At 41.6% G+C, this 14136-nt stretch overlaps 1 protein-coding gene across 1 annotated transcript in view; it reads right to left on the reverse strand.

Annotated features, from left to right (window-relative positions):
• Window positions 1-14136, reverse strand: part of sptlc3 (serine palmitoyltransferase, long chain base subunit 3) — a 29048-nt gene that overhangs the window by 5111 nt on the left and 9801 nt on the right. The window contains exons 5-9 of the mRNA XM_042502199.1: window positions 10883-11007; window positions 9283-9376; window positions 5963-6068; window positions 4487-4706; window positions 1436-1562 (exon numbers count right to left, since the gene is read on the reverse strand). Coding sequence (XP_042358133.1) covers window positions 1436-1562; window positions 4487-4706; window positions 5963-6068; window positions 9283-9376; window positions 10883-11007 — 672 coding nt within the window. The remainder of the gene's footprint in view (window positions 1-1435; window positions 1563-4486; window positions 4707-5962; window positions 6069-9282; window positions 9377-10882; window positions 11008-14136) is intronic.

Consider the following 14136-nt stretch of genomic DNA (forward strand, 5'->3'; position numbering starts at 1 on the left):
GTTTTGTATGCCATATGGTTTACATGGCTGTGTATTTTTGCCTTATGGTGCACACTTTATATACACAGTTCACCCAAAAATCTACAAATACATTTTAGTGCTATTTAATTGTCTAGGTTGTTTTGGTGTGAGATCCCAAGTGTTGGAGGTCCTGGCTAAAGAGATGCCTGCATTCTCTCCTGTATAATAGAACTAGATGGCACTCAGCTTGTGGTGCTCAAAGCACCAAAAACAAAAATATATTTAAAAAAACTCAACAGCAATGTCTCTTTTTCTATTTTTTGCTAGAAGCACCATTGAGCTAGCTAAGATTACAGCTCAACCAAGGAGGATGCCATTATTGTTTACATCCTCAAAGTTTGCTGTGTCTCTTTTTTGTGCCGTTTTTTAATGTCTGAACATCTGAGCTGTTGTTTGAAAATCAAATTTCCCTTTTGGGATTAATAAAGTTTCTATCTATCTATCTATCGACCCTGTGCTGTCACAAACATGAGCATGTCATCCATGAGTAGATGCACACTACCGACCATATTGTTTTGGATTGGAATTGTTTGTGCAGTGATACCGTATATCAGTAGATATACTACATGAAACTGCTCACAGCAAAGTCTGTAGATTATATTAAGACATTGCTGCTGAGTTTGTCAAATGTATTTTTTGGAACTTTGAGCACCACAAGTCAAGTGCCATCTATTATATTGGAGAAAAGGCAGACATTTCTACAGCAAATATCTCCAACACTCTGCAGCTCACACCAAAACAATATAGATTTATAAACACCACTGCAGGTAGGAGGGGAAATGTGTATTTTTGAATTTTTTGGGAGAACTGTTCCTTTAAGTCCTTTGGATTTGGGTAAACTGTGTAACCATCTGCCATTTACTTACCACTACAATATGTACTAACTCTACTACCACTAATACTCCTCCTATTACAACTACTGCCAGAACTACAACTACAATAACTCAAGAGGAATTGCTCTGGCAGTATTGCAACTGGTCTGGTAATGACTACTCCCCTGTCCCAGTGTCTGATGCCATTAAAGCAGAAACTTTTCAGCGGTACAGTGTTCCTCACAACACACACATGAAAATGATTTCCTCCACGTTAAGGTCACGTGTGCTCAGGGACTGCACGTCCCCCCTCTTCCTCCCACTGCAGACCCCTGTAATTGCAACCACATTTTCTGACCAAGCAGCTGTTTGTCTTTCCCTGCAGGTCTGGGCTTACTCCTAATGTTAACATTGGTGCTATCCTCTGGATTTGGTTTGCTATTGTTTCCATAAAAAATTATATTAAGGTGTAAAAATTTTTATAAGCCAGACATAATATTTGTCTGTGTAAAGAACATCAGGTTTGACGAGCATGTGGATAATAAGACTGAAATTGAGGGTGGCATTCACTGGATGGAGCCACGGTGAGCTCTGGCACTCACCCTCTGTGCTGCCATCTTTTCCCATGATGCACTTCATGGCGCGTAAGATCTGCTCGGTGACAGGAGGGGACATGGCCGAGGCATATGCTGCACTGTGAGAGTGACTGCGCAGGTAGTCCACCAGCTCCTGTAATACGGGGCACAGTTTCACAGAGACATTTTTGTTCAAACACTTGGAAAAAGTCATTGGATAGATTCACAGAACTAAACTGTTCATTTCAGAACTTCAGTGAAACAGAAGTGTTGCCCTGCACTTTTATTTCAGCACCACTAGAGCGAGCTCAACACCTGAGAATCAATTAAAATACCTCAAGTCATTTCTCTGTCATTATGACTACCTTGGCATTGCCTGGAAAAGAGCTCTGGACCTGTCCCTGCTCTCCACTCAGAGGTAGCCAGCGTACTAATTTGAGAAAGAACCAATGCTGAAATGAGCCAGAATGAGGACCGCTATGCTCATTATTCCTAAATGTCAGCAGGAGATTAATTCTACGAGAGGTTGTCAAGAGAAGAGCAGGATTTCAGGAAACCGATTCGGTCATGGGTCCCTGGAGCACGTGTGTGTAAGTGGTCTGAGGTTGGGATCGGGGCCTGGAGCTGTGATGGGCTGCTGCTCAGTGGCTGTGCGGTGGCCAGCGGGTGCAGGGTGATGACACGTAGCCGGAGATGCTGTCTGGCCACCATTTCCACTCACCGCCATCTGTCCCCACTGGGCGGCAGCGGCTGCGGCTTCCTCACACACATAAGGGGAGGGGATTTCAGGGGAAATACTCAAACGTAGGATAAGAACCCTGAAACAACCTGACATCTGTTTTTGTTTAAGGCAGGGGGATTTTCACCGCTTTAGGGCCCCCGCAGGATTTTGCTGCGACCAAGATAAACCAGTTAAGAGAACATGTCCGAAATCCATCTCACGTCTGTGGGTGTGGAGTGACAGCTTAGAGTGTTTCCTCAGCCGCAAGGTGGCCGCAATACTGATGTGGTGATACATGTGCACTATGCCACAGAGTAGAGCCAGAGCAGCATACAGTCAACGGATGCATTTAATAACGTAATCTCAGTGCAACCCCAGCTTTGAGTGAAGGGTTAATGAATAAATCCTCCTTCGTGTAAGGTTGAAGTGAATTAGAAGGAGCTTGAAGTGTATTTATTGGGAGTATTTATTTTTGGTACTCTCATAAAATAGCTATAACATGACTGTTTTCCAGAACACATCTGCAGTCTTTTGTCGGTCAACCCAAATCCACTTAATACAGGATTTGGGAGATTTCACCACAACAACAAATACGCTTTCTCTCTCTTTTCCTGCCTGTTTCTTCCAGGAGTTTACTACAGCCAGCTGTCAAACCAGGCGCAGTGTTCTTACTTCAAACATTATCATGCTTGTTAAAAGTCATCCTGTTAAATCTGGAGCGCAGTTCCGACGCCCGCCACAAGAAGGGGCTGGCCCGCTGCCAGCTTTACCTTCTTATTATGGCAGAGCAGGGCTGAGCCAACATGAAGGCAATGGCAGGAAGGGTCCCTCTCTGAATACCTAATTCAAGCAACATGGCCGTTTCCTCTGTTGCTTTCTAATCAACTGCCACAAAACCAGTGTGGTTATGTACTAAAGTGTACTTTTTAATGGAGTTAAAAAGGAATTACAAAGGCCCAGAGTCACTGCCTGGGGAACATTTGTTGAACACGTGAGAGAGGTGGGGTGAGATGGAGTCCCACACATCTTTAAAAACAGAGCGGGGTGAAATAAATATTTTGTAGGACGTGTTTTATCCTGCTCTGAAGCCAAATGGGTTAATGTTGTTCCTGTACACAGATAATGGTTGCTGGGTTGTTTAAACAATGTTAGGAAAGTATCAGAAAGTCTGCCTGGTTATTTGATTTTCTAAGAATGACGACTTACCTACGGCTGTTGGAATAGTTTCAGTGTGATTAATCCCACCTACATATATTCTGAAATGTATCTTGACCCTGCTGGTGTCCAGGGGGATTATTTTTGCATAGCAACCAAACTAGTTTCTGCCTGACTGGAGAATCAGCAGGTCTACCGCAGTGTTTACAATTGCAGTTTTCCACAGGTGTGCCATGACCTGGGGATATGGATATCGCTGAAAACAGGGATGTTGTGCACATGACTATTTTAGCTTTATTTTTGTCCTCTATTTGAATCACTAAATAGCCATGTTGAAATGCACGCAACAAAAAACTTTGCCTTTGCTTGTTTTTCTTTCCTGTTGTTTACATTCACTATTTACTGACAGTTACGTAATGTAAGCAGAAGACGTCAGGTGACAAAGTGTTCTGAGTATAGCCTTCCTTTATAACAAATATGTGGAAGAAAACAGTGTAGTGTATAGTGAAATTCTGATATAAAATAGATATAAAATGATTAAATGTATAGATAAAACGCTCAATTTTGTGGCATCTCAGCACACTTAACTGACAACTTTGTCAAATGCACAGCACTCAACTTCTCCACACCATGGACTATTTGGGTTGTAGCTGTTGCTGCAGGAGTGTGAGCTCGACAGCTGGGACAGTTGTGGGAGCCCACCTGGCTGCTTACCTACTGTGCCAAAGCTAACTGTTAGCATCACATGGTTAACATTACTTAGCAGTTCCCAGCCAATATTTGTATGTGTTGGACCATGGGTAGGAAATGGGCTGGATTGTTTAAGGGGTCCCATAATGGCCCTATGCAAATTGCCTGCATGGGTGGGTTTACTCTAGTGGGCCCCACATAGGCTATGCTAAGGCTACTTGTGTACCATGTGGGTAAGGGCCCGAAATGAGCATTTTATTTAGGGCCCACATGGGTAAACCACCTATTTGGACAACTGGCATATCGGGCCGTGAACCATCCCATGTAGGACCCATTGTTTTTAGCCCATTTACTTCCCATATGAGCCAAATGTTTCAGTGTCTGTGCAGTGTGTAATTTGTAAAAAAAAAATCTTACAAATTACATTTCGAATGCAATATATGAATTTTGACTACAATAAAATAAATAAAGCAGAGAGAGCTAACACAGAAAACCCCCAAATCCACAATAACCTTTTTCCCTGCGATATAGCCTCCAGCAGCCCCAAAGCTCTTAGTGAAGGTGCCCATCATCACGTCCACATCGACTGGGTTCACATTAAACAGCTCCGTCACACCCCTCCCTGATGGTCCCACTGCTCCGATGCTGTGGGCCTCGTCCAGGAACAGATACGCTTTATACTTCTTCTTCAGAGCAATGATCTCAGGAAGTCGCACCACTGAGCCTTCCATGCTAATGAGACAAGAATCACACAAACAAAAGAATACAGTTTCAAAAGAAACAACGTGGCCACGCACATTTAATCAATAATAAGCCAGACTCTTATGTGATTCGGGTTTAAAAGGAAAAGAACCTGACCCCTGACCTAATGTTATTCGCTGCAGAGCATCTGTACATCTGTAAATGCATATTACATGATTTGACATGCTCCAATCTTCCAAGAATCTTTCTTCTGGCCTCTTTCATTTTACTCCCACCTCTCTCCCATCTCTTCCTCCCCTCGGATGCGAGCCTTTTAAGGCTACAAACAGACAGCATGAGTGAGTATATGGCTGGCAAAAATGGAGCAATCCCAGACCTGCTCTCCTTGCTATGGCTGAGAATGTCTGCAGCCCAAATGACACAAGACAGGGTTTCAGCAGGACCGACATGGACATCAAAGGCAGGGCCAGGATATAGCTAAGCATGCTTAGTCTTTATCTGAGCCTTTTGATGTTACAGGGAGGCGATAGCTGGAGCATTAGTTCTTTCGGTGCTGTACAGAGAGGCGGCATTTCTTTAATGTCTAAGCCTGACATTAGATATTATTGCAGTATGATTACACACAATTAAGTTGTTTCTCAAATTAACAGGACTTTTGTGAAACTAATAGCCATATTCATATTCATTCACCATGTTGAAGATTTTCCTCCTCATTTGATGAGACAGTTGTCATAAATCAATTAAGCAACCTTCACTGATTGAGTAAATGTGCGGAGGAAAATATAGTTATGTTTTTTAACCAAAAAAACTACGTGGTGTTTGGGTTCAAAAAGGCTGAAACGCATGGTGCGATTGAGGGTAAAAAGAGGGAAGAAAGGAGAGAAGAAAATGACCGAGATAAACAGTTGGAGCTGGGGGTGTAGCCAAGTCAATCTCTGTGGCTCCATTTGGCCTTGATTTGGAGCTAATGAGCAGATGGAGAGGGTCACTAAGACTCAGGATAGCTCACTGCTGGCCCGCGAGAGACACACAATACCTTCTCTCTTGTAATGAAACAGTACCCAACCATAGACACACACAGAGGGAGAAGAAGAGACCATTACAGGGAGTACTAAACACAGGCTCTCCTCAGGTTACAATTTAAGAATTCTACCTGGCTGTGCAAAAACTCTGCTAAAGACCACCTGGAAGCCTATACTTACAAAGACTGATGTAACTGACTTGTGATATGTGCCTCTAAGAGAGTGACAACTCTGATATGTTTGTGTTGCATAATGACAGCTGACCTATAGATGCCCTCCACCATGATGAGGATCTTCTTCCAGGGCCTGTGGGTGCGTGGTTGCCCCGAGCAAACCGCCTCTCTGAGCATCTTCTCCAGACTGTGCATGTCTGAGAGAAAAGAGTGAAAGAAGACAAACACCAAAGAACAAACAAAGACAAAATCAACACTGTACTCTAAAATTAAAATAAATCTTATTAAGGCAAAAACATAGACATTAACACACAATAATGTTGCAAGTGTAGTTTAGGCTTGCACAATAAAATCACATACAACTTAACACTTTAAATGTACACATACATCCTGTATAGAGTGGCGCAATAATCAGATCGAGAAACTCCAAATAAAAGCAAACAACAGTAAGTAAAGTCATAATTTCCACAGGGCAGGGCAGTTCACAGAGTACACACAGCACTACTTTATCTGCCAGAAACACCTTCCACAAGCTACACAGCACATACCTCTGCAGCCTGATGCAAATGAACACCTGCAATGTCTGTATCTGAGCGGATTACTAACTGAGCTGAATGTGGGTTTGGCCAAAGGTCTCTTTAGTGCAGACTGCATGGTTTCTTAAAATTAGGATTTAGATTCTGGCTCCCCCAAATCATTTCCCAACAGCATTTAGAGTTTAGAACACAATGTCTCCACGATTAATGATCCTCTGATGCAAACCAGCAGATGGCAGTATTGAATAGCTGTGGTTTGCAAAGCAGCACTATTCAAAGTATGACCGCAATCCAGCCATTTCCAGCCGAGCAGCGAGTAAACCTGTCACAGCTAATTATCTGTCATACATGATCGATATTGTTCCCTCAACAGAAAAAAACAGGTTTAGTGAAGAGTCAACAGAAGCTCTTTTGATAAAAATCACTTCTTAGAGCTCTATGGAGCCTCACCTCACCAATATCAACACTGAGGATAGCAGACAGTGAAAGAGAAATCCACTGTGGGTAGACTGTGTGCACAGACAAGAATGAGGAAAAGATTATTTCACAGTTAAGCACTGATTTGAGATAACCCACACCGCCTGATATGTGACACTGTATGACTGTGACGAGGGGGATGGTAGTCTTTGCGTCTATAAGAAATGAGCAAACATTTGTCGAAATCTGCAAAAATGTTATTATCTTTGCAGACCCTTGGGGTGCACAAATGCTAACATGCTAAAAAAAAAAACACACTACCTGACATTCCACTCAGCACGTAATTATTTCAGTGATGAGAATTCCAACCTTCAACATGAGCGTCCTCTATCTATGACTATTTGAAGTACTTATAACACACAAACTAGACTGCTAGACTGGAGAAACCAGTTGATCTACTCGCTGGTATGAAATCCCATTCTTCCATGTTAAACACACACCACTGAAACATTTAAAAAAACAAAAACAAGGGACGTTTTAGACAGTGATTTTTATCTGTTGATGTGGCTAAGTTGATCGGTTTAACCCTCTTTGTAAATATTAGCCTTGTACTAATGAATGAGTGTGTGAGGGCATGGTCCTGGAGGGATAAAAGGAGGGAGGGGTCAGGGACTCTGGTGCCTGAGGGCTCTTTGCCTTTAGACAGGCCTCTGGGATCTGCTTGGAGGACCCATAACTGACTCTGCTTGTACCTGTCAGGACACATTTGCTGCCAGAGGACCGACTCATTTGTCCTGTCTCCTGAAAGAGCAGTGGATGTCTGCAATGCAAGCACAATGAATGCTGTATCTTTTCATGCCTAAGAGTTCTCCCTTTTTATCCATTGACAGTATGTAATTTGACAATATAATTGAGAGCATTTAGTTTAAGTAAGGTGACATTTTCATATAAATAAACGTGTGTTTTGCTGCTCTGCTGCTCATGGATAAAACACAGTCGTGACTGTAAACTCAACCCATTTCATTAAAGCTTTTTACATTTGCTACTCTAAACACAGAATGTTAAGTAGGTCTTTCCTAAGGCAAATCCTGTACCGCACAGAAAGTAATGTGTTTTTCTCACAGCAGCAACAGTTTGGGAGGAACAGAAGAAAAACTAGATAATGTGTGCGGTGGTGGCTGCACAAACAGAAATTCAAACTTCATCAAAAGATAATCTATGGCGAAATGCAATATGGTGATTTGTCAACAATGTTTGCAGAGCAGTGAATGTTAAAGATGTTGGCAAACCTGAACAACACATTGTTATAGCTTAAATAATGCCGTGCATCCTGTTGTCGGGTAGCCTGAGAACCAGACAACCTTCGAGCTCGTGTTTTATTTTCTCTGACAGATGTGTGTGGTCCCCTTCCAGTTTAAACAGATTTCCAGCCGATCTGGCCCTCGGGCCGATCACAACCGTCTATCTGATATGTGGTGGGTTTGATTCCATAACCAAGCTGCAACGTCCAGGACTGAAAAATGATGCCAATGCGTACATTTCAAAAACTGCAGTTCCTCTAATTGCCACATGAGGCTGGCTCAGGAAGCATATCAATTCCAGTAAACCCCATGTTAAAACGCCCAACTTTACAACAGAAATAAACATGTTTACGCTCTGGTACAAAGAAAGGTTTTGTCTCCTGCTAATTTCTCCCTTTTTTATATAGCTCACATGTTTACATTTATTAAGGCTTAAAGTAACGAATAATTAGGGGCGGGACATTTTGAGTGACATGCTGTCTGCAGATAGTGTCCTTGGCTCCTCAGTCAGTTCCACCCCTCGCTCCTCCACAGTGTCACCCTCTTGTCTAAACATGGTCATTTCTGGCTCCAAAATAACAAGATGGCTACCGCCAAAAGCCGAACTTGGAGCTTTAAAAAGGGAGTCCTCAAACTAGTGGTTGACATCACAGAAGCTACGTCCATTATTTATACCGTCTATGCTGACAACTTCCTGAGCCTTCGTGCTAAATATGTGATGATATCCTTTTTGGCTTGAACACCCTCACAGCGGGGACACCACTGGGAGCATAAACCTAGCTTTGAGAGGAGTGTCATTGAAGCATTTTTTAACACAACCAAGATGGCTACAACTGATGTGGAACTTTCTGTTGAAATATCTTCAAATTCTGATGGCAAAACCTGCAACAGTTGTTCACTGACATACTGATGCTACACCATCACAGCTCATCTCTGCATGCTGTAGTATGTTTATATTTGTCTGCCGCTCAGCGCTACGTCACATGTTTTGTTGCTCCGACTGGTTGTTGATCTATCCAATTGTGTCCAGAGCCATTTTGGTCTGATCTCCATCGGAAATATACAAAAGGAACAAAGAGATGTTCCAGACCTGCTATGCTAGTTGTGAGGCAGAAGCACTACAACATTTGTTCAAATGAAAACATTACTGGACTCACTGTTGTGCTTGAACACCCGGATGGTCGCTCCTGACAGTCGGGCCCCCAAGATGAGTGATGTGTGATTGAGTTCATCGCTCAGTATCAAACAACCCTGGAAATCAGCAAAGAGAAAAGAATTAATTTAATCTCCCCCCTAAAAGCTTATTAATTCCAATTTAATGAAGAGCTAATTTACTTTTTTTTACATTCTTGAAATCCCAAATTTCTCATGAATTCCACAACATTCCTGTATATACTCATTGTACATTACACTGACTATAAAGTCGTGATCTTAAATTATTGATAAGATGATGATATTTCCATATAGTGTACAGTGTTCTTTCAGATTAAGTGGTCTTTACTTAGTGAGAAGGCTGATTGGATTCACGCTTGGGAACAGGAGAAATAAGATGGCTTGTAAACACTAGCATCAGTCTAACTGTGTATGGCTGAAAATCACAGCAGTGTGTGCTGCCCACCTATACAATTGTATCTGTTTTCTGAGAGATTGCTCGTTTTCCCATGTGTTTCAGTGCATGTTTTGTTCCTTTGTACTGTGTCCTTGTAGAATGTGCTGTATAACAGCTGTTGCTCTAAAAGGATTCACATAGCCTATTACAAGTCAGCCCGCTCCTCTTGCCCTCCATGCCGCAGTCATAAACCTCTATGTCTATGTCCTCTGTGTATGATAATAGTTGTATGTACTGCTCAGGTTAGTCATTTCTTTCATGTCTGAAAGTTTCGACCAACAGACGCATCACAGTTTTCATGGAGAGTATGGTACTTCATAATATGCCATAAAAATCAGCATGCAAATTAATTCAGCTGTTCCACGAAATTCTCTCCACAACATTAGCATATTTAACACTGGAGCTCGAAGCATTTGACTGCATTAGTTTGAATGAACTCTTGTAGAGGGTATGTTGACACCATCTCGGTGACAGATACCCTCGGTTTGGCCCGGGGTCCAGCTGGCCTGGTCCCTAGTCTACCAGCAGCTGTCACTCTAATGTAGCTCTGCCTGCACAGCGAGGCCCGTCCTGGCACAGCCTGTCCCTGTAGGATAGAGCTGGCAGAGTGGTGTGACCCCCAGCCCCGGCAGGGTGACTGTGGGGGCTGCAGCCTAAGGGGCTACTACACCTCTTGAGCTGCTTAAACGACCCCATTCTCATCAGTTAAACAGTCAACCTCCCCTTCCTCCTGTCCAGTCCAATCACAGATATTCATGCTGTGTGTTGCCCCTGGTAACCCGTGGCTGTCTGTGTGAGCTAGGCTGGTGTGCCGACAGGCCAGAGTATGGGTAATCATACCCTTGAGTTGTGCTCTTAACAAAACCTGCCCTTCCTCGTCTATGTGACTGAAAGCAGCTATGTATGCCCAGAGCCTCATCCTCCTGGCTACTGTAATGTTTAATTATGATTTTAATTAATGGGGGTGGGTCGGGAGTTGTACGCAGCTGAGTTTAGTTGACTGTTAGTCATTAATTTAGGCCATATGTGAGAAAAGAACAAAAGCTGAGATAATTAGATTAATTTCTGCTGTGCTGCAAAGATGATGCCCATATATAACAGGATTTCCTTTACACAGTATGCAGCATTTAGTGGGTAAAACCACAAACCTTTCCAACAAGTGCTGGGATATTCATTGAGTTGGTGGCGAAACCCATCCCAAAAGTCATGGAGGACTCTACTCCAAGGAAATTAGCTACAAGTTGTTCCAGCTCTTCATGGATGCCCAGATTACCTACGAGATAAAAAAAATCACAAAATGATGACTCACCCTGTCAAGATCACTATACCTGTTTATCTTGTACATGGTTTATCGTTTTTTTTGTCATTCAATCACAAGCTTTAACAGACATGAGTGCCTCCTGATAAAATGCAACACACCCACATATAACATCACCAGAATAAAAGCAGCCAAAACACTCTTAGGGCATTTGAAAAGATTTCTAAAGATACAAGATTTGTAATTTACTTCAATTACCTCCTTTTTTCATCGCAGGCAATATCAAGGCAAGTCCTGCAAACTCTAGAATGGTTCTGCAGCACATTTTGGGTCTGAGGCAGTTTATTATAACCCACTATGACAGGTGGGGCACCAGAATTAATTTAGAAAATTGATCAGATTGTAATCTGTGGCCTGACATGGTGTTTTTCTATTTTGTGCAATAAAAGTGGGATTTTCGGGTGTCTCTGGGGTGTTCTCAGTGCTGCCCTTGTGGTCAGCTGATAAAAAAAAGAATTACTGTTATAATTGTGAGCTACAGGGAGAGAGGTGGGCAGTGAAAGGATCATATATACTGTATTTTATTGCTGCTGGATCTCGGCAGTGTTATATATGGTAGAAATATACTACAACATATAGGTTCAGTAAATTTGAACCCACCCTATCACTATAGAGTTACTACAGTAGTTACTTGTTATAGAGCAGGGGTCTTCAATGTTTTCAGGCCAAGGACCCATTTTCTTTAAAAGAGATAGAGCAGGGACCCCCTACAACAGTTGTTTTATATGAAATATTGTATGAAAGTGGGTTGCACTTGAGACAACTCTATGAATATTTCGAGCCTTCTCTTGTTCGTGCTCGCATGTGGCTGCTAAGTCACTAGCAGGCTAGTGACTTAGCCTCATCTTCTGCAGTTTTTCAGTGGTTTCTGAGGCGGATGGTGTGTCAGATTCTCTTACTCGAGAAGTTACAATAGGATCCATTGGGGCTCACAGAATATCTATATGCTTGGAAAAATAATACAGTTAATTGACCAGTATGTTGGAATAGTAAGTAAATGCTCATCTCGCCGTTATGGATATGAGCCGCAAAGAGATTTAGCATTAGATAGTTCACATGATTACACAAGGATTCATGGGTAACAGTTAGCCTTTATTGTGTACATCTATAGCTGTGCACTATAAATGTAATGTTTTTATTTTCCATTCATTCATTCATTGTCCATAACCGCTTGTTTTCGCAAGGGTCGCCTTCTAACTCATTAGAAGTGAAACTCCTTACTGTGAAACTTCTTACTGTTAATGAGTGTTTTAATAATAATGTATAAAACTATTGTAAAGACACTTGCTGACATCACAACAAAAACACAGTAAAACTGTCAGTATAAACAAACATTTATATGCAGTACTTTGCAAAATTAGTTACCATCAGTGTAAATAATAATGAAGCCAGGTTTTGAGATATTTTAATGCCATTGAGGCAATCCTTAAGAAAATAGTGAATGAATTTCATATAGGATACTTATCATTAATCACAATCAATAACAATCAGTAACCACAGAGAGCAACCATCAAAAAGTTCAAACAGACTGAATGTTTTAGGAAGTGTTGAAAAATGGAGTGATGTGTATAAAATCGTAATACAGTGAAGCAGCTCTGCCTTTATGGTGATCCCAGTCAAATCAATTCAAACATTTCCTGAACCACTCAGGCTCACAGCCCCCGCTGGCATGTGCAGCTTTTTTGATCAGACTGCATCGGCATTTGCTCTCTGTATAGAACATTTTACTCAGCCGTGGCTTCATAGAGTTGCCCTGCCTCCTTATTGATATGCTAACCTCATAAGGCTGCCTGAGGTCTGGATACTCTTCAGGTAAGAGACAGCGTAGAGTCCTTATTAGATCCCACTCACTTTGCTGACTTGAGTTAGCTCTTGATACACATGCATCTCATTAAGCTTAGTCCCCTGTCCTCTGAATTACCAAGGTCACCTTCCTACCATCACAACCATAAAAAAAACAAAACTATATAACAATTGCCAAGGTTGGCAGCATTATTGTAGAGAGACAATAAAGATTGTGTTTCCACATCTCCACATCAAAGGCTTTACAACCAGGCAAGTTAAAAAAAAGGCATGCCTGGAAGAGTTAATCATTTCTATCATTAACCTCGACTGGAGTCTCAGCAGACAAGTACAACATTTATGGCTTCGTTTTTAATATGTACACACACAAAAAAGCCAGCCCTATTACTGTACATTAGTATATTGGTGTACACATTGTGCTAAAATACTTACTATTATGTACTTGGCAGCTGCACTTAGTATGTCTTGGTAATTTGTCATTCATTTGAATGCATGACATCATTATCTAATATACTGTGTGTTAATGATTGTAGGAAAAGCAATGAGTGAGCTATCCATTAATACAAATCCATGAATGTTTGACATTGCAGTTTACTCACAGGGTGTGCTTTCAGAGCACTTTGTATGTACTTTAACATGCCTATTCAATAAAATAAAGAAAACTCACCCTCTATGCAGTAATTAGTATTATAAGGGGAATTATTTGGAATTTCTTGTAACTTTTGAACTGAACTTGACATTGCGTAGAAATCATCACTAGCAGTTGACCGAAAAGCCTGAAATTGAACCGCAGTTTCTAAAAGAATTTAATATCAGATAACGTAGAAGAAGGGATGAGATGAAACATTGTGAAAAAGAACCTTGCATCAAAAACATTTTCACTTAAACCTTGAGAGGATGTCAAAGGCAAGAGAAGACTGAGATATTCCTTAAATCATCATCATTTTTAAATAAACCGAGTGCCGGTAGATTCAATAGAAACACATCCTGTGTATCGCCAATACAAATCGCTGCATGTGAACTAAAACGCTGGTGATAGCGTCACTGCTACTACAGAGATACTTGGGTCTTTAATAATTGATGCCTAATAAGGTCTCATGGGAGAAATGCTTGTTATTCCTTAACCCTCTCAGTGAGCCAGCTGAAACATGGATTACAAACCCAGAGAAAAACAGTCCCATTTTAAAAGAGAAATAAACATATAAATAAATCACATAGATGAATAATGGATGGTGTGGAAGAGTGTGTTTGTGTGTGTGTGTGTGTGTGTGTGTGTGTGTT

The sequence above is a fragment of the Plectropomus leopardus genome, chromosome 15 (assembly GCF_008729295.1).
Source record: "Plectropomus leopardus isolate mb chromosome 15, YSFRI_Pleo_2.0, whole genome shotgun sequence".
Classification (NCBI taxonomy): domain Eukaryota; kingdom Metazoa; phylum Chordata; class Actinopteri; order Perciformes; family Serranidae; genus Plectropomus; species Plectropomus leopardus.